This window comes from Carassius carassius, chromosome 18, assembly GCF_963082965.1.
Source record: "Carassius carassius chromosome 18, fCarCar2.1, whole genome shotgun sequence".
NCBI lineage: Eukaryota > Metazoa > Chordata > Actinopteri > Cypriniformes > Cyprinidae > Carassius > Carassius carassius.
Genome location: NC_081772.1, coordinates 25,408,674 through 25,429,786, shown reverse-complemented (window position 1 = coordinate 25,429,786; position 21,113 = coordinate 25,408,674). Strand labels below are relative to the sequence as shown.

The 21,113-nt window shown below is 36.5% G+C and overlaps 1 protein-coding gene across 12 annotated transcripts in view; it reads right to left on the bottom strand.

Annotated features, from left to right (window-relative positions):
* LOC132092740 (neurexin-3b-like) overlaps nt 1-21,113 on the bottom strand; it is a 539,941-nt gene that overhangs the window by 348,793 nt on the left and 170,035 nt on the right. For all 12 annotated transcript variants that reach the window (XR_009422248.1, XR_009422247.1, XR_009422249.1 and 9 more), the window contains 2 exons: nt 18,182-18,620; nt 16,119-16,502 (listed from right to left, as the gene is read on the bottom strand). Coding sequence is in view for 9 of the 12 variants with exons in the window: in XM_059499108.1 (XP_059355091.1) it covers nt 16,119-16,502; nt 18,182-18,620 (823 nt within the window). In the remaining 3 variants the exon portion in view is untranslated. The remainder of the gene's footprint in view (nt 1-16,118; nt 16,503-18,181; nt 18,621-21,113) is intronic.

Genomic DNA, 21,113 nt, shown 5'->3' with positions numbered 1-21,113 from the left:
TATGGTACTCGTGCGCTCCGAATGCTGTATTATGTGCCCTCACAGTCACATCCAAAGTTCACGTGTATAAAGCCACCTCGCGAGTAGCCTATTATATGAGTTATTTTTCGTAGTTTGTTGATCTTAAGCAATCAAATACACACAATATGATGTCTGTTGTGGGTGTTGACAAACAAAACAATTTCATGGCACACTCTACTTAAACACATGGGGAAAAAAAATAAAGAAAAGGGGAAAAAAATCAATAATTAAACAACACTGAGTCGTCAGTGTTGGTATTGTATCGGACACTTGCACTTAACATGAGGCTACAGTATATGAAAAACAAGCTCAAATGGAGTAAACAGGTTTTTGCTGGCGAATGAGGAGATCTGTGTCTTGTCTGTCAACAAAACGCGCGCATCTGAGGCAAGTGCATCGCATTATACGTTTTCATCAACTCTTACAGGTTATATAACGTTTATTGTTGCTGCCATAGTTTGACCAAACTCCCCGCCACAATCATTCCCTTTAAATAGACTCCATAATGGTTTGCCAGCTGATGATGATGATGATAACAATAGCCTAATAATAATAAGAAGAATAAAAAGAATGAATAATAATAATAATACAAATTAAAAAGTTATGTAGGCTACTAGCTATTTTTTAGTTATGTTTTTGGCAGTTTTTGGCCTACAGAAATTTTTACAAAATTTAACAATAAATAGCTTCGATATTTGATAACTATGGTTGGTTACAAAGACTTTACTATTCTGAAAATAATAACGAGATACAAACCTGTAAATATTCAATCGACTTTTCTTAAATTAAAAAAACAAAATATTAATGCATTCGTAATTTCCATTTCTGAATAGTTGCTATATGGTCACGCAGGTTTGCGCATTAAGCTCATATCCCCGAAAAATAGTCTATCAACAATTATGTTGTTTCCCTGAACATGACCCCTCTCTGCCAACTTTTTGAACATTTGGTAATTTATTTATTATTATTATTATTTAAATAACGCATAGGCCTAAATAGAAATGATCAGAAACAAATCCAAAGCTGATCCGCTTCAACACGTCGAGTTGTTTTTGATTCTGTGTATTTTAAGGAATCAAACGAGTGGATTGAACGCACGCATTAAGACAGTGTCTTTCTGCCACCTGGTGTCTGTTTTAGTTTCATATTAAACGCAGGTCTATCACTTCATTGATTCCATCATGTCATATTTATGTCTTCAAAATGTAAAACACTTCATAATATTTCTATGCACTTGTAGGCTAATTTCTGTGTAAATGCATTACAGATCTCTGTAATGCATTGCAGATCTCTTCTGTATTGATGGCTCTGATGAAGCTCTGGTTGGATTTTAGTGGTAGGCTAACTGCCCTACAGTCTTATCCTCTAACTGAATTTATCGATGTGGATTAACACATTATTAAATGTTCATACATTTAATAAGGTTGCCCCTGGACATGAGTTAATGGAGGTAGGCTAAAGATTACCTACCTTATTAAATGTTCATACATTTAATAAGGTTGCCCCTGGACATGAGTTAATGGAGGTAGGCTAAAGATTACCACTGCTTAATAGAATAAAAAAAATGTTCAAAAGCATTGGTCAGTATGCTTGCGTCGACTTCACTGTAGCCTAAATCCGCCCTGCTTCCTTTCCGTGAGTTCTGACCGAAAAATGGAAATATCAAGCGCTTCAGTCTCAGAGTCCCAGGGCTTAATTTGTGCCGCAACACGCCGGATCCGGCACCTCCGAAATCCGATCCGGCACCTCATTTTGGCGGATCCCCCTCCTCCAGGGGCGGCGTTTCCATATGGCAGACAGAGAATAGCCAGATGTGCCGTGAAAAACTATCCAAAATTAATATCTCTATTATAATTCGTTATTATTATTTATTTTCTTTACTCAAACACTATGTCTGTAAAGCCTAATGTTTTTGTGTGTTTGAAGACTGGTTTTTCGCAAGCCAATATAGCCTACTTTTGTACGTTTTAAATGTCCTGTGCATAAGCGCTTAATCGTTTATATCATGAGATTTTGGCCAAGTGAATTAAACAACAAGAAAAACAAATCGCCCATATAGCAACAATAAATGTTATATAACCTGTAAGAGTTGATGAAAGCGTATAATGCGATGCACTTGCCTCAGATGCGCGCATTCTGTTGACAGACACAGATCTCCTCATTCGCCAGCAAAAAACCTGTTTACTCCATTTGAGCTTGTTTTTCATATAGCCTCATGTTAAGTGCAAGTGTCCGATACAATACCAACACTGACGACACAGTGTTGTTTAATTATTGATTTGATTGCTTAAGCTCAACAAACTACGAAAAATAACTCATATAATAGGCTACTCGCGAGGCGGCTTTATACGCGTGAACTTTGGATGTGACTGTGAGGGGCACATAATACAGCCTTCGGAGCGTGCGAGTACCATATGGCTTAAAAACTAAAAAATGTGTGCAAATTATAAATTTTTGTGACAATGCAAAAATGACCCGATTAGTCAAGTGACTGTTCTGTCAGCTGTCCCGAGATGCGAGTGAAGTCTTGTGTCGCAGCGTGCAGCAGGTCACTGTGCAGACGAGATGCGCTGATGAGAAGCGCGCGAGAGAGTTCATGGATTCGAAGACTGGTTTCGAATGAATTATTTAATCTTAAATTTTGCGTGGATTAATTTTATTATTCAAACCTACAAGCTATGTTGAATAAATGCAGGAATTTTCCTCATTATAAACTTGAAAGCTGCGAGAATTATTAAAACCATGCGACATAGCTGCACAGTCCCCCACCGAAATTTAGGACTCTATTATACAGAGATTTGTCAAATAAAATTCCACAACTTTTTCAAAACGTTTTTAGGACTGGAAATTGTTGTTTTAAAATTGCATGGCATTTCCATGTTATTCATGAACATACAGACCCTAAAAGCAACTGATGCATGCAGTCAATCACTTAAACTGCTGACCAATGTGATTGAGCGAGTGCTCCATCCCCTCTCCCTCCTGTAATCACATGCATCCGGCATCCGTTACCCCGCTTTGTTCCGGGACCTCGCAATTTACAAATTAAGCACTGCAAATTAAGTCCCTGTTTCATGTTTGTTAGCCCAGGACATTTTACAAATCCAGACCAAACGATGTTCTACGGCCATGTCCGGAATAAAGAGTAGCCTATCCATGTCACACAGTAAGATTTAGGATTTTGACTATATACCTTGCAGTCACAGACCGTATCAACGTCAGTGAGCTTTACTAATTGTATTTTGCCACACAATAGGCGTCACTGTGGCCTCAACCCTTCGCCTTCGCTTACTCTGAGCTCGATTGCTATGTCTGAGGTAAACCACGCCCTCCTCATTACCCTACGCAGGAAGAAATGTAGGAAGAAATAAATGAAGAAATAAATAAATGTATAAATAAATAAATGTAAAGATAAATAAATGTATAAATAAATAAATGTAGAAATGAATAAATGTATAAATAAATAAAAGAATAAATCAATAAATATGTAAAAAAAATAAATATATACATAAATATGGAAATAAATGTATAAATTATTATTTATTTTCGTTTTTTTGCTTTTCTATGTATATTTATTTATATGTTTATATATTTATTTATTCTTATTTACATTTATTTGTATATTTATTTATGTATTTATTTATTTTTAAAATTGGCAGCTTCGGCATTCCATATAAAATGAAAATCCGATTGAAACTTTTCTAAAGACAATATTTTCCTTTCAGAGGTTTATTTATATAAAAACTTGAATTAGTGAGAATGAGAAAAGTGTGAAAAAATATAGCCTATATAGACCAGGAAATTCCACTGATGAGTTACCAGTGTAAACCTAAACCACTTAACCGTGTCAAAAAACGCTACTGCCATAACCAGCAACCGTGTGTCCGCACTTAATATCTCGTATATGAAAAGCATTTTAGTTGGACCTTGGCTTTTGGGGGCCCAAGGCAGTCGCCTACCTTTAAATACAAAGTTAAATACAAAGGCCTCATGGCTTCAGAAATTGGTCTATGATCATTATATATAAACCTGAGAACAAGAGAGGTCCCTCCATGTAGCCAATCGCTATATGAGCCCACATCAAATTAACTTTGAACCTCAAGTGTGATACTTCCACCCTACATTGGTCAGCCCCATGCAACAGACTCAGAAAGCAGCCCTGGAACAATCCCTACAGGGCGGGAGACGGGTGGGAGTTTGGCATTAACATGTGACTGCGTATTCTTGACTCCAAGAGGAATGGCAAAGACAGCAGTGCAAGAGGTATGTTAAGGCATCTATATATATATATATATATATATATATATATATATATACAAACCCAATTCCAAAAAAAAATAAAATGGGACACTGTACAACTTGTGAGTAAAAAAAGAATGGAATAATTTACAAATCTCATAAACATATTTTATTCACAGAATAAGGATTACATATCAAATGTTGAAAGTTATAATTTTTAAATGTCATGCCAAATATTGGCTCATTTTGGATTTCATGAGAGCTACACATTCCAAAAAAGTTGGGACAGGTAGCAATAAGAGGCCGGGAAAGTTAAATGTACATATAAAGAACAGCTGGAGGACCAATTTCCAACTTATTGGGTCAGTTGGCAACATGATTGGGTATAAAAAGAGCCTCTCAGAGTGGCAGTGTCTCTCAGAAGTCAAGATGGGCAGAGGATCACCAATTCCCCCAATGCTGCAGCGAAAAATAGTGGAGCAATATCAGAAATGAGTTTCTCAGAGAAAAATTGCTAAGAGTTTGAAGTTCACCTCCATCATCATCTACAGCGCATACTATCATCCAAAGATTCTGAGAATCTGGAACAATCTCTGTGCGTAAGGGTCAAGGCCGGAACACCATACTGGATGCCCATGATCTTCAGGCCCTTAGACAGCACTGCATCACATACAGGAATGCTACTGTAATGGAAATAACAACATGGGCTCAGGAATACTTCCAGAAAACATTGTTGGTGAACACAATCCACCGTGCCATTCGCCGTTGCCGGCTAAAACTCTATAGTAAAAAAAAAAAAAAGAAGCCATCTAAACATGATCCAAAAGAGCAGGTGTTTTCTCTGGACTATGGCAAAGTGGAAAACTGTTCTGTGGTCAGACAAATAAAAAGTTGAAGTTCTTTTTGGAAAACTGGGACGCCATGTCATCCGTACTAAAGAGGACAAGGACAACCCAAGATGTTATCAGTGCTCAGTTCAGAAGCCTGTATCTCTGATGGTATGGGCTTGCATGAGTGCGTGTGGCATCGGTAGCTTACATATCTGGAAAGGCACCATCAGTGCTGAACGGTATATCCAAGTTCTAGGACAACATATGCTCCCATCCTGACGTTGTCTCCTTCAGGGAAGACCTTGCATTTTCCAACATGACAATGCAAGACCACATACTGCATCAATTACAACATCATGGCTGCGTAGAAAAAGGATCCGGGTACTGAAATGGTCAGCCTGCAGTCCAGATCTTTCACCCATAGAAAACATTTGGTGCATCATAAAGAGGAAGATGCAACAAAGAAGACCTATGACAGTTGAACAACTAGAAGCCTGTATTAGACAAGAATGGGACAACATTCCTATTCGTAAATTTGAGCAACTTGTCTCCTCAGTCCCCAGACGTTTGCAGACTGTTATAAAAAGAAGAAGGGATGCCACACAGTGGTAAACATGGCCTTTTTGAGATGTGTTGATGCCATGAAATTTATATATATATATATATATATATATATATATATATATATATATATATATATATATATATATATATATATATATATATATATATATATATCCCTTAAAATTATACATTTTCTCAGTTTAAACATTTGATATGTCATCTATGTTGTATTCTGAATAAAATATTGAAATTTGAAACTTCCACATTATTGCATTCTGTTTTTATTCACAATTTATTCACAATGTTTTTGGAATTGGGTTTGTATACACACACACACACACACATACACACACAGAGGACTCTGAGTGCTTCAAAAATAAAGTGCTCTTCAGGATTCAGGCAAGGTTAACAGGATGAGACAGCATTCTTTCCCTTTGCAGCAAACCACTGCCCGAGAGATACCTCTTTACATTAAGGAACTGCTGCTTCTGTGCTTCATTATGGCAATGCATTTTTAATGCAGCAACCTTCACCACTGCTTTTAGATTGCTGAGGATTTCTGTAAAAGCCTTTCTTTTTAATAAGTTTCAATAAGTGTTTCTTATGTCGAATGTAGTGAAATAAAGTTATGAAGGGCCTTGTTAAAGAACAATTAAACTAAACTGAAAATCGTGTCACTGTGTACATACCCTATGTATTTTCAACCAAGTATGCTGTTTTTAAATAATATTTACAGAGCTCTATCCACATGACACAACACAATGATAGTATTACAAAATTTTAATATTAATATTGAATATATATATATATATATATATATATATATATATATATATATATATGTGTGTGTGTAAAACAATTACATTTTATGTATTTGAAAATAGTAAGTAAATTAGGAATGCAAGGTAAACTAAAAGGAAAAACTATTAACCCCTGGGGAATAAAGTAAAAGTGCAGATGGTTGAATTAACACCAAATATCAGTAGACTATATTCATATTATTAGACTATTATTAATTTATAGCTTGCTTGAATATTGATTGATTGATTGCCCTACTTTTGTAATAATTGGCATCTATTTAACCATGCAATTTATATATATATATATATATATATATATATATATATATATATATATAATTGTTGTTTGAACTTTAGAATATGCCACCAAGCTCTAAACTCTGAAAAATAAACAAACAAACAAAATATCTGTATGTTTCAGCCATTTACCACTAAGCTGTTGCTAATAATGCACTCAAAACAACAACAACAACAACAAATGACAAACATAAAATAAAACAAAAAACACAGATCATTTACATACAATTATAGTTCAAAGTAGCCATATCTCTCAAGCCACAAAGCTATCCACCCTAAGCTATCATAAACTATAACTAAAATAGCTTCAGAAGACTTGGAATATAATGCATATATAATTTTTATGGCATATTATGTATATATGTATGTATGTATATTATTATTATTATTATTATTTGGAACATGACAGACATGGTTATGATGAACTATGATGATCTGAAAAAAATTGTGCTAAATATCCCTTGCATACAGGTGCTTCTCAATAAATGTCGTGGAAAAGTTCATTTATTTCAGTAATTCAACTCAATTCATGAAACTTGTGTATTAAATAAATGCAATGCATACAGACTGAAGTAGTTTAAGCCTTTGGTTCTTTTTTAAATTGTGATGAATTGGATCTCATTTAACAAAAACTCACCAATTCAACCTCAACAAATTAAAATACGGTGACATGCCAATCAAATAATCAACTAAAAACACATGCAAAGGTTTCCTGAGCTTTCAAAATGATCTCTCAGTTTGGTTCACTAGGCTACACAATCATGGGGAAGACTGCTGATCTGACACGGAGGGTAAGACACAAACATTCTTTGTTAAAGAAGCTGGCTGTTCACAGAGTGCTGTATCCAAGCATGTTAACAGAGAGTTGAGGGGAAGGAAAAAGTGTGGAAGAAAAAGATGCACAACCAACCAAGAGAACCGCGGCCTTATAAGGATTGTCAAGCAAAATCAATTGGCATCAAGAGCCACCACACACAGACATGTCAAGGAATTTGGCTACAGTTGTCGTATTCCTCTTGTTAAGACACTCCTGAGGTGTCTTACCTGGGCTAAGAAGAAGAAGAACTGGACTGTTGCCCAGTGGTCCAAAGTCCTCTTTTCAGATGAGAACAAGTTTTGTATTTAAATTGGAAACCAAGGTCCTAGAGTCTGGAGGAAGGGTGGAGAAGCTCATAGCCCAAGTTGCTTGAAGTCCAAGTTTCCACAGTCTGTGATGATTTGGGGTGCAATGTCATCTGCTGGTGTTGGTCTATTGTGTTTTTTGAAAATCAAAGTCACTGCACTCATTTACAAAGATTTGTGGAGCATTTCATGCTTCCTTTTACTGACAGCTGTTTGAAGATGTTGATTTCATTTTCCAGCAGGATTTGGTACCTGCCCACACTGTCCAAAGCACCAAAAGTTGGTTAAATGACCATGGTGTTGGTGTGCTTGACTGGTCAGCAAACTCACCAGACCTAAACCTCATAGAGAATCTATGAGGAAAATGAATGAGAAACAATAGACCAAAAACTGCAGATGAGCTGAAGGCCACTGTCAAAGAAACCTGGGCTTCCATACCACCTCAGCAGTGCCACGAACTGATCACCTCCATGCCAGGCTGAATTGAGGCAGTAACTGAAGCAAAAGGAGCCCCCACCAAGTACTGAGTAGATGTACAGTAAATGAACATACTTTCCAGAAGGCCAACAATTCACTTTTTTTTTTTTTTGTACTGGTCTTATGAAGTATTCTAATTTGTTGAGATAGTGAATTGGTGGGTTTTTGTTAAATGTGAGCCACAATTAAAAGAACCAAAGACTTAAACTACTTCAGTCTGTGTGCATTACATTTATTTAATACACAAGTTTCACAATTTGAGTTGAATTACTGAAATGAACTTTTCCACTACATTCTAATTTATTGAGAAGCACCTGTATATATTTGCTATAGTGCTATAGTTTTGTCAAATTAAAAATGTATAATTATTAAACAGAGATTTAGAAAGTAGTGAAAGTAGGGCAGGGGGGGGGGTATTAAGTTTTGTGTAATTAGGATAAATAAAATTATAATTAGCAAAAAAAGTTGTATCAAAACATAAATCATAATTTAAGATGTTGTGCTAAAGAAGATTCAGAATGACATTTAAAGAATTCTTCTGTGATGTATGTCCACTCTTGCTCATTTTTAGTGGATAATTTAAACTAGTGTGGGTGTGAAAATTGATGTGTTTATTTTCTACACATTCACAGAACCAAAAGTTAAATAAATACATAATTTAAAACAACTACAGATGCTACAATTTTAAAATCATAACTATTTTGCCTGTATTTTAAAAATGTCACCTCAAGTTCAGAATTATCTACAAGTCTATGGTTTCCACAACATAGCCTGAACCATCTGCTAAACCTTGAAAAATAACTGTAGAATAACAATAAAAAAAAGGCAATCTGCCCAAGCTGCGTAAAGATTGCATCCCTCAATAGCCTGAGGAGCAGCTATCTACAAACTGTCATAAAAACTTAATGTGAGCTGGCTCCTAATTCTGAACACCATGGGAACATTTTCTTGCTTCTAGCCTTGTTCAATTTAACTTTTGGATCCTCCTGAGCGAACAACACAGACACATAGTACTAGAAGTGAAAGAGAAATCCTATTAAACCTTGAGAGAAACATTACTCAAAAACTATAAAATTTCCCTCTCAGCTGTAAAGCAGAAACTACTGTCCACTCAATGTCTGTACAGCCAAAGGCTTATGGATTCTCTAGGCTGTCATTACTGATATTAAATCCAAGATTGTTGTGTTGAAGAAGCTGATTTCAGTAAGACAGAGCCTTAATCCTCATTTGTTCTAAAGATCTCACAGGTTTAACAGTGTACTTTGCTTTTAGGTAACTCTCTTCTTGAGACAATACTATTTGATTTTCCTCAAAACTGAAATAACCATCGTTCTAGAGATGAAGTAGTTTGGTAGTGGTTTATCACAAAATGATGCTACTATCATCTTATAGTTCAACGTTATTTTAACTGTGGATATTATTGTATTAACACATTATTTTAAAAGTACTCTCTCTTGCTTTTACTTGATTTTATTATTTTTCAAAATTTGATCAACAATAACCTATTGTAAAAAAGTAAAATTAATATGTTTTAAATGTATACTGATTCATTATTATTATTATTATTATTATTTCAATTCAAATATATATGCAAATTTGAGGTTAACCAGACCAAAAAAAAACATCTGGTTGGTCTGTCAAAGCCTGCAATTGGAATTGTGTTTTAAAATAGTGCTTTTGATATACTCTTAGGGTATATTTTATATTCACAAGGGAGTTATGAATTAATAAAAATAATAATAATAATAAATAAATAAATAAAATAAAACTTGTCATTAGTGACTTTGCTAAGAATTTCATATGGATCTGCAAAACATATGATTCTTAAAATCCAATTAAAGGGGTCATGAATTGACAATAAACCAATAAGAGTCTCATCTTCCATTCCCTTTAAGAGCCAGTTGCGCTCGTGCCATGATGGATTTGCTATTTACATGGCGGAATATATATATATATATATATATTATTAGCCTACAAAAAAATTCTTATGCATTGCAATCCTATAATTTTTCATATTTGGCATGTCTGTGTGTGGCTGTGCATCCCTGTGTTTAATAAGCAGCTTGTATGTTCATTAAATAAAAAAGAAAAAACATTGCGCCAGACTTTAGACCAGGTTTGAGCTGCTCTTGGGTGGTGTTGGCGCAGTGGATAAGACACATGCCTTTGGTGTGAGAGATCCGGGTTCAAATCCACTGTGAGACACCAATGTGTCCCTGAGCAAGACACTTAACCCCTTGTTGCTCCAGAGGTGTGCGACCTCTGACATATATAGCAATTGTAAGTTGCTTTGGATAAAAGCGTCAGTTAAATGAATAAATCTAAATAACTCACTAATACATTTCTAATATTCAAAACTGTTAAGGAATTTTTAGGCTGCATTAATTAGGAAAACCGGAAGCGGGAACACTTCCCATAACACCCGATGTACTTGCTGCATCATTAGAAGAATAGCATTTATGCTAATATTAGTCTGTTTCTCTCTTATTCCGAGGTCACCGTAGCCACCAGATCCAGTCTGTAACCAGATCCAGTCTGTATCCAGATCAGATAGTTATTGCAGTCACCCGAATCCAGTATGTATCCAGACCAGATGGTGGATCAGCACCTAGAGAGGACCTCTACAGCCCTGAATGTCAGTGGAGACAACTACATTATCCCCATAGACAGTTCCACAGTCAAGACCTTGTCTCCTAGATGGCCACTGGGACAAGACCACAGGAAACAGATGATAATTCTGCACGATGAGACTTTGCTGCAGCCTGGGATTGAACTGCTGGTTTCGTCTGGTCAGAGGAAACTGGCCACCCGACTGAGCCTGTTTTCTACCAAAGTTTTTTCTCCATTTTGTCACCGATGGAGTTTTGGTTCCTTGCCGCTGTCACCTCTGGCTTGCTTGCTTGTTGGGGACACTTCATTTACAGCGATTTCGTTGACTTGATTGCACAGATACTATTTAAACTGAATTGAGCTGGATGATGACATCATTGAATTCGATGATGAACTGCCTTTTTGCTTTATTGACACACTACTTTCCTATTTAATGCTGTTCAGTTTCTTTATTACAATCTATATTCTTAAAAGCGCTATATAAAAAAGGTGACTTGACTTGACCTACACATTGTTTTTCTTAGTAGCCTGAAAATAAACAGTTATTTAAATTGTGATTAAATTATATACAAAAAGCTATTAAAGAATGCTTCCTTTATAATAGCTGGAGCTGTCATTACACAGCAAAAGTTTATATTCAATGACACAGTCTACATGGCACAATAAGTCTCTGATTTACATTGTGTTTGCACAGTTAGTTATGATGTAAGCATTTGTAAAAGTGCAAAACTCGAGTTGCAATGAAGAGATAACTGCATTGCGCATAACAGTCTGTCATCGGCTACAGTACAATGCTCATCATTGCAACTTTTCAAGCGATGGTAGTAGATCTATAATGAGTGAGCTCGACATGTAATACTTATTTCATATGCAAAAACAGAGGTGTCAAGTAACGAAGTACAAATACTTCGTTACATTACTTAAGAAGAAATTTTGGGTATCTATACTTTACTTGACTAATTATTTTTCAGCCGACTTTTTACTTCTACTCCTTACATTTTCACGCAAGTATCTGTACTTTCTACTCCTAACATTTTAAATATAGCTTCGTTACTGCTATTTCATTCCGGCTTGTCGTCATTAAAAAAAAAAATAAATAAATAAATAAAAAAACCTATCCAGATAAATCGCGCCATCCGGATGGAGTGAATTTGATTGTGGTTGGATGAGAAGTATAAACAAGTACCATTCCGACATCCTATAGACCCCTTAATCGCCTACGTCACTGTGACGTCACCGCTCTAGCTGGAGGCAAAACATAAGGCAGAACTCATAGCAGGTGCGCTAAAAGTTCTTCTTGTTGGGTTTTTGGCTGCCAGAATAGAAGGAACAGCACTTTTGTTTCAAAACTAAAGTTTTACCGGATCCCGGCAGACATTCCTTCACAGAAATCAAGAAGACAATTGTGGTTGAATGCAATACGGCGTACAGACTGGACGGAGATGATAATAAATAATGCTCGTGTTTGCAGTGCACACTTCATATCAGGTAAAATAATCTATGCATATGAAATGGTTTGTTGGTTTTATCTAGTAAATCAGCAAGTTTCTGTTTTATAGGTGAAAGTCGCCAACCTTCAGTGCACTAACGTTAGCAAGTTTAAATGTTAAACAAACATACAGCGATAGATGTGTGCACCATCCTTTGAATAGTCTCTTTAAATAATACACATTGCTAATCATAGTTAGCCCAGCGATAGGTTACTTTAGAAAATAAGCCTTGACAAAATTCCCCATACCACCCAAAAGTAATTCATATGGCCGTATGGCATACGGGTCAGGTAGCCTGCTTCCATCCGCGAGAGTTAATAAAAAAAAAAAAAAAGCTGTCACGGTCCCGCAGAGTCAGGGACTGTACATATTCGGACAGTTCTGAACCTTCTTCTGCATCCATGTTTAATAAATCCCTCCTAAAACGTGCAAGTTTACGCTTGTCAACGTTGCGTTCGCGCCTCTTTTTGCCTCCAGCTAAGCCCCGCCCACCCGGAGGCGTTGGAATGTTTAGAAACTTTTAAGGGGTCTATTGGTTTGTATGCGATCCATCGCACATGCACATGACACAAATCACATCACACCCCAGCCAGGACATAGCCAGTTTTGGGTTCGTTTATCAAAAAATATATTTCTTAAAAGTAGGGTTGGGTATGGAACCGGTATCCGATCGCCTCAGAGTCAGTTCTCTTAAATTTCATATGAAACCGGCGTCAGTCCGGTCTCCTCTCCGTCTTTCAGCGCGCTCTTCAAACCGCAGACAGCGAGCGGACTCATACAGAGACAGAGGACACAAGGTATGTGTTTATCGATAGATTGTTAGAATATCAGTATCTGTGCAGTTCTTTGTCATAAATACAGTTTACAAAAGGTCACGGGACCAGTCGGTTTCTCATCTAGCTACTGTAAAGTTTTCGCTTGTCACACCACAGGTGTTTCCTCCAGCGAAAATCTAGCCCTTAACACATATGAACGAACACATACTTTAATTACACTTATTTAAATATACTTAATTTAATCATACGTACTTTATACATACACTACTGTGCAAAAGTCTTAGTCACGTTAGTATTTTCACCAAAAAGAATGGTGTTCGGCCAAATATTTATATATTCTGCTGTAGTGTTTCAGTATAAAATATCAGTTTACATTTCCAAACATTCATTTTGCCGTCGTCAGACTGCTTGTGCATTCAAAATCGCACTAGATTATTATTAAAATTAATGGCAAACTGATATTTCCTTCTGACACACTACAGCAAAAGATATAAATAACTGGCTTAAAACCCTTTTTTGGGGTGAAAATACTAATGTGACTAAGACTTTTGCACAGTACTGTACTTTACAAACGACATTGTTGCTACACTATAAAGAATGAGCATACAGTAATTCACAGAACTGATTAAAGACGGTGACAGACAGTACTCATCTTAACTAAATATCAGAGTGAGTGACAGAGATACAGTAGAAACATTATGTGTGGTTTTGTATTAAATAATGACCCAGATTGTGAAATACATTTATTAGCCTCAGAGTAAGGGAAGCACAACTTGGGAAATGAGAGCATCCAAGGAGCGTGAGAAAGCTATGGATTTATTTTAAATAATTGTAATGTTCTTTAATGTTATCCATAGTTTTTTTTTGTGGTTCTTTTTTTTAAGTATCGGTTCAGGCACCGTTTAGGCGCCGGTACCATTATAAAAGTATCGAAAAGGCACTGGACCCTACTTAAAAGTTATTATTTCTCACTGGCTCATTTACCAAATTGGTGCTCTCTCTTCGTCCTTCACAAATTAAGCTACTGTAGGTAATTTGGTAGCGAGACATTTTAATAAATTATCGTTTGCGATTGACAACGCGATTGACAATGTTGTGATAAGTAGGCTTTACCAACTTTGTAACTCGCAACCCCCCCACCCCTCGAACACTGGACATAGCAGACATATGTACCGAATACAGGAAGCTATCAATCAAGAAGTTATCAGGATTATGAGTTATTTTTCATTTTTAGTTTTTGATTAAACACTTGGATTAATCATTCATTTTGACAGCACTAATGTTTATTGTAAACAGACAACCATACAAGAGTTATTGTTACTAAGCCTGCCCCAATGTTCTTGTCCATTGCCCTCGCAGATTCCTGCAGCTAAGCTTGGATGTACATTTACATTCCATTAAAGGTTATTGATGACATGCCTCTGAAGTTTGACTTTTGCACCATAACAATACTTATAGGCAACTAGTCATCATATCTCTAGTTCTTTAATGTATTTGCATTGTACTAAAGTGCGTTCATTTTCAATGGGCATATACGCGGCTGAAACAGGTAGCCTAGTGCATCCCAAATTTTTCAACATGAACATTTGAATATAACATCATTATAACGTCATTATGGCCTATGGCCTTTAGAAAAATGTTGTTTTGAGGAGGTGGGGTAGTGCACAATAGGTCCCTGTGGTGCGGCCTAAGCTTTTGTTCTTAATGGCATTTTTTTTTTTTCTTAAATTACTTTTACTTTTATACTTTAAGTAGTTTTTAAACCAGTGCTTTTACACTTTTACTTTTTTTTGAGTAAAAACCTTAAGGTGATACTTCAACTTCTACAAAAGTATTTTAAACCCTAGTATCTATACTTCTACTTGAGTAATGAATGCCAATACTTTTGACACCACTGTGCAAAAATATTACCCAATCATAGCTATTGCACTGAATATTACCCAATCATAGCTATTGCACTGAAATCTCACAGCAAACATGCCCCTTCAAACAGAGCGGCTTAAAAACCAGGGTAGGAAATGTCCTTTTATTTCTAATTTATGAAAATTTTGGATGTAAAAATCATACCAACATTGTAAGTGAACCTAATGACTCCTTTAATCACTGTACACATGTATAATACATACATAACAGACTATTAAATACTTGTGTTACTTTAAGTGTAGCACTTAATCAGAGTTTGTAGTGACATCATAATTTATTAATTTTACCACATTAACAGTGCTATTTCCCTGTTTTATTAATGTGAAGCAGCTTTAAAACAGTCTGCATTGTATGAAGCCCTTTATTTGACCTGACTTGACATACAGTTTGTCTGTAACAAAATTTACATATTCACCAAAGACATATTGATTGAAGTATTCTTGTGCTGTTGCAAATAAATACACAGTTGTATATATTTTTATATAATACAAAAACATTCATAAATTTTTAAGTGAGCATGAAAAAAGTTTTTTGGGTCAGTGCAGACAGAGCAGTTTTTATACTAAATATCATATAAATATTGTATACACATGTTCAAACATAACCACCAAGTCATTAATCAGAGTCTTTGTTGAAACTGCTCGCTATACCCTTATATAGTGTGTTATTTCAGGGGACAGCCATTTTGGTGGTGGCTGGGACCATAGTGGATATTATCTATTAAATCCAATGATGCACTGCAATAATTACTGTACAACTGGTGTATATGGCTAGAGAATACCTATAATGCACTTTGAGGATCGGGTTGAATGAATTCCTGCATCTTAAGGCATCATAAGGCATTCGCAAAGGAATTATATTGGTGTAAGTTCAGATATTTTAAATCATTTATATTAAATCCTGGTCCATCCACAGACAAAAAACAGGAAGTAAGTCAGGTTACACAACACTAACAATAGCATCACTCACCTCTCTCACAGGTACGATCCCAGTATCCGGTACCGGTGCAGTCACAGATGAAGCGATTCCAGCCCTCTTTGCAGATGCCGTTGTTTTTGCAGGGGTTGCTATCACACTGTTTTCCTGTTACTTTGCTGCAGGATGACTTTATTCCAACTACATTCTGTGCCTCTGCGATCTGGCGAATGTCTTTACTGCGACCATCTATGAAAAGATCACGGATGCAACCCACATAGCCATAGTTCAACATAGCGGTCCACAGTTCGGTGGGAAGGACCAGGCCAACACGGTTGTCTGGGAGACCTCCAAGATATAGGTCACCCTCCAGGTCTAGAATCTCATTCTCTCCACTGGCAGTGAATGGAGTCCGGCGGCTATTCACAGAGATGATACCTGTTCAAAACAAAAACAGGCCATCAAGAAAGAAAAGATAAGCTCAGCCAAAAGAAGATAATAATGACGTGCTGAAAAAATACACACAGAAATAAGTACTCAGTTATTATAAAAGTAGCCATTATAAAAATATTTGACCATGGAAGGGTGCTAACCAGTGAGAATCAATATAAAACAGTGTAATAAATATAGAAATATACATATATACACATTTGTGTGTGTTAACATGTTTTCCTACTCCAGTGGGGACTTAAACCTGAATATACACTGACTCATGGGGACTTGTATCACAGTTGGGACCAATGGAGAAACAAGCTTATAAATCATACATAATGTATTTTTTTTTTTTTTTTTTTGGGGAATGTAAAAATGCAGTGTGTGTGTGTGTGTGTGTGTGTGTGTGTGTGTGTGTGTGTGTGTGTGTGTGTGTGTGAATGTTATGACACAATGTATTAAAGGATACAGGCAGGCAGGAGTTTCAGAATAGAAACATCAATAGTTTAGTGTGGAGGGGCACTGGCAGATTAAGGGGACACTCTGAGCTCCTCTACTGGTCTTTATTATATGAGTATTCTTGGTCTCTTGTCTATATATTTGTCACTGCCCATTGTTAATGAGAAATACAAGTTGTATGATGGCTATTAATCAGACAAGGAGCCAATCCCCATCCCTGAACAGATATACAACCTATTCACCAAAACAATTCAGACTGAATGAAATGTGAAAAACAAGCATTATTTCAGAATCAAGCATTTTTATTATTTACATTATTATTAAGAATCTGTGTAAATAAACATAATTGTCATTTCCAGCTTCTGTTCAACATTTGAAATTCACAGATGGTTTTGTTGATGCTGATTTGTAGTCTGCTATTGATTACAAATTATTTTATGATGAAAACTGTAGTCAGTTATGTAATTTAGATGACTCTTTTTAGATAATATAGGATGACTAAAAAAAAAAAGAAAAAAAAAATCCATACATTTATTATGCGAGATGACTTTTTATTGAAGTCACTTTGTCATCTGCTGTGAAAATGATTTAGAATCAACCCTAATAAGAGTGCTTAATACAGAGAAGTTTAGAAAGGAATGATGTCATTAAGTTACAATTGAGAATAGATTATTTTCATGGATGAAAGCGCTACATTATTGACTTCCTTTTACAAACAATTTAGTGCTTTGGAAAAATGATATAGAATAATAATAAATGTAATAATAATAATAATAATTTATCAAACAAACTCATACAAATGTCATGAAGATCAGAAGGATTCAAGTTCTTCGCCAAGTTTGGTGCAAAACTACAGAGCACCACACATGACACGCGGGAAGAAAATAAATTGTGTGCACAATTTACTATTTTGCTCCCTCAATTTATAAATTGTGTGCACAATTTACTAATCCGTTCCCTCGATTTATAAATTGTGCACAACAATTTGCTTATGCTTTCCCTCGATATGCTAAGTCATGCACACAATTTATAAATCAAGAGAACAAATTAGTAAATTGTGAGCACAATTTAGCAAATTGAGGAATGAATTAGCAATGTGAGGGAACAAAATAGTAAATTGTGCGCATTATTTATTTATTTTTCTTGCATGTCATGTGTGAGCTCCATACAAAACAACACTTTACTTATAAGATACATGATGTTCTGGAGAAAATGAATCTTCTCACCTGATCTTCCATCTCTCTGGATGTCCACATGGTGCCATGCTCCGTCATTGACCTTACTCTGTGTGGCTTTGACTTTAATTGTTCCTGATCCCATGTCCAGCAGAAGATAGATATTTCCATCTAGAAGTTCCACAGCGAAGAAGTCCACTTTGTTGCTCTTCTGGCTATGAGCATCTTTCTTCTCCTGGGGCTTACCTTGTGTAAAAAGAATTAGTCCATTGGGCTCTGAGGTGCGGAGGTCAAAGGAAATGGAGCCCACACGCTTGGTGTTCCACTTGGGCAGGCTGAGGAAGGATTCTGGTGTCTCAAAAGAGATAGGGTCTAGTGTGGGGACATTCTCACATTTAAACACCACATCCCCTTCTAGCTTCATCTTGGGGTCTGCGATGCGGGCCAGGCGAGAGAGTTCCAGTCGTATGTCGTTGTTTTTGTACACCACCTAGAATTGGAGAAACACAGTCTTTGCCATCTTTATTTTTTTCCTTTTGACTATACTAAAGTAAACATTTAATTAATCATACTACAAATATTGAGAAACACAGCAAACCAAACCGTAACAAAATATAAAAATAAGTGGAATATCATTAGGAAAAAAAGAGACACATTTGTCAATCTAAATATTTAACATGTTGTACAAGTATTGGGACACATTCTTCCAAAGGTCAGTGAAATATCTTCATAATTGCATGGGTCCTGAAATCCACAATCATCCCCACAGTTTTGAGCATGTTTAGCTCCAGGTTGTTAAAACTGCACCAGACAGCCAGCTCCTTAACCTCCTGTCTGTAAGCAGACTTGTCACCGTCCTGAATGAGGCCAATGAGTGTGGTCTCATCTCAAAACTTCAGGAGCTTGACAGAGGGGTCTTCAGATGTGCAGTAGTTGATGTAGAAGGAAAATTCCCACCATATATCCAATATTATCTATCAATCTAATTTAACTAATCTGACCTTTCGATTTTAAATTTTAAATTGCGGGTGCAGCATGCTGTAGGCATTCGTTAGCCGGTTAGCTTGACATTCACGTTTCCATCCACGTTTCTATTAGCATCTATTATCATTTTCTTTTCATTTTTCTTTTGCCTCATTCTTTTCTCTCTCACGCCATTTCCCATGAGTTCATCAAACAACAGCGGTAAGTCAGAATCATTCTCCAGTCATGGTGAGTAATAGCTATTTCTCCTGCTATTGTTGTTTGCACCACTTGCCACACGTACAGTTTAGCTCTCACTGTCGTCAAAGAGGGATTCACGTGATAAATGCAAATGAAAATAGTTAGGCTGACAGAGAAGGTTTTAGAATTAGAGACACGCATCCAAACTTTAATTGAGGACAGTAATAATATGAGGGCTGTAGATACAGCTTTGGATTTGATTAGTTCAGGGAGTCCTGAACATTGTTTGGTTCTGGCTAAAGTGCCTCTGCAGCAGGGCAACTGGGTGATTGTGAGGCAGCATAGTCGTGGGTCAAATCGCCGCTCTTCCATTCCGATCAAAACATTAAACAGGTTCTCTCCACTCAGTGACACACCCACTGATAAACCTGATGAAAACGCTCTTTATTGGCAATTCTATTGTATAGGACTTAAAAATAGAGACACCAGCCACCATAGTCCAAAAAAAACAAACATAACCCCAGGTATTTTTTCAGTACAGTGGCTAAATCAACAAAAAATAAAGCATCAACAGGTGCTGACATTTCCCAACAGCACAGCCGTAATGATTTTATGAACTACTTTATTATCAAAGATTGATAATATTAGAGATAAAATTGTAACCATGCAGCCGTAAGCTACAGTATAGCATCAGACAGTGCACTATAGATAGTTCCACTCATTCTCTACTATAGGAGAGGAAGAATTATATAAACTTGTCAAATAACCTAAACCAACATGTATGTTAGACCCTAAGCTCCTAAAAGAGGTGCTTCCAGAAGTCATAGATCCTCCTCTGACTATTATTAATTTGTCTAGTCGACTATTATTCAGACAGTCTATTCTACTATTATAAGTAGTCTATTCGTTAATCATATCATTAATCATATAAGATGCAAGATGGCGCCCCCCGAGGCAGACGTGTTTGCTCGCACTGTTCTTGAATGCTGTTTTTTCTTTTTATTTGCTAACGTACAACATACTGGCATTACCGGACATCCCCAATTCAGCCAACCATCTTGAATTTATCGGTTTTATACTTCTGGAGCTACAACACATTAGACGCTCCCACAGTCACCGCCACCACTCACAGGAAGCCTCCGAAGCACCGAGCTTGAGCAAGGTAGCTGACCCGAGGACAGCGCCCTGTAGAAGGTGACGCAAGTGAGGCAAAAGGGGAGGGTTTCATGCTAGGATAAAAGTTCACGCTAGCCGACCAACACTACCCAGCCTGTTGTTAGCTAAGGTGCAATCTCTGGAAAACAAACTGGACGAACTGAGATCAAGGGTTACATCACAGCGGGAAATAAGAGAATGATGCGCTCTGATTTTCACCAAGAATGAGAGAGAGTCAGAGATGCTTGATCTTGATTGCTGTTCACTCCATTAGTGCATGGATTTGGATTAAATCTAAATCGTAAATATAAAATAAATAAAATTATAGGAGTTTAGGAATGCAATGGCAAAACAGAAGCGTTCAGATGAGCCCTCACTGAAACTCATCAGTTTTGTTGAGCGCGTGCGCGTTTGCTGACTGAATTCCGGACTCTTGCGAATTCCCTCATCATATACAACAAAGCGCAGATGTATGTAAAAAGTAAGAGATTAATTTCACAGTTTATACAGCTTTAGTGATTATAACGATAGTTCCTTAAAGGAATGAGACGCTGCGTCAAAAGCACCCTCCAAGACCAAACACAAAATGGGCGAAGTCAAGCAGCGTTTCAGACTGTGTGTTCCTCCCTGTCCTCGCTACATCTCAGGCAGGGATACACACAGT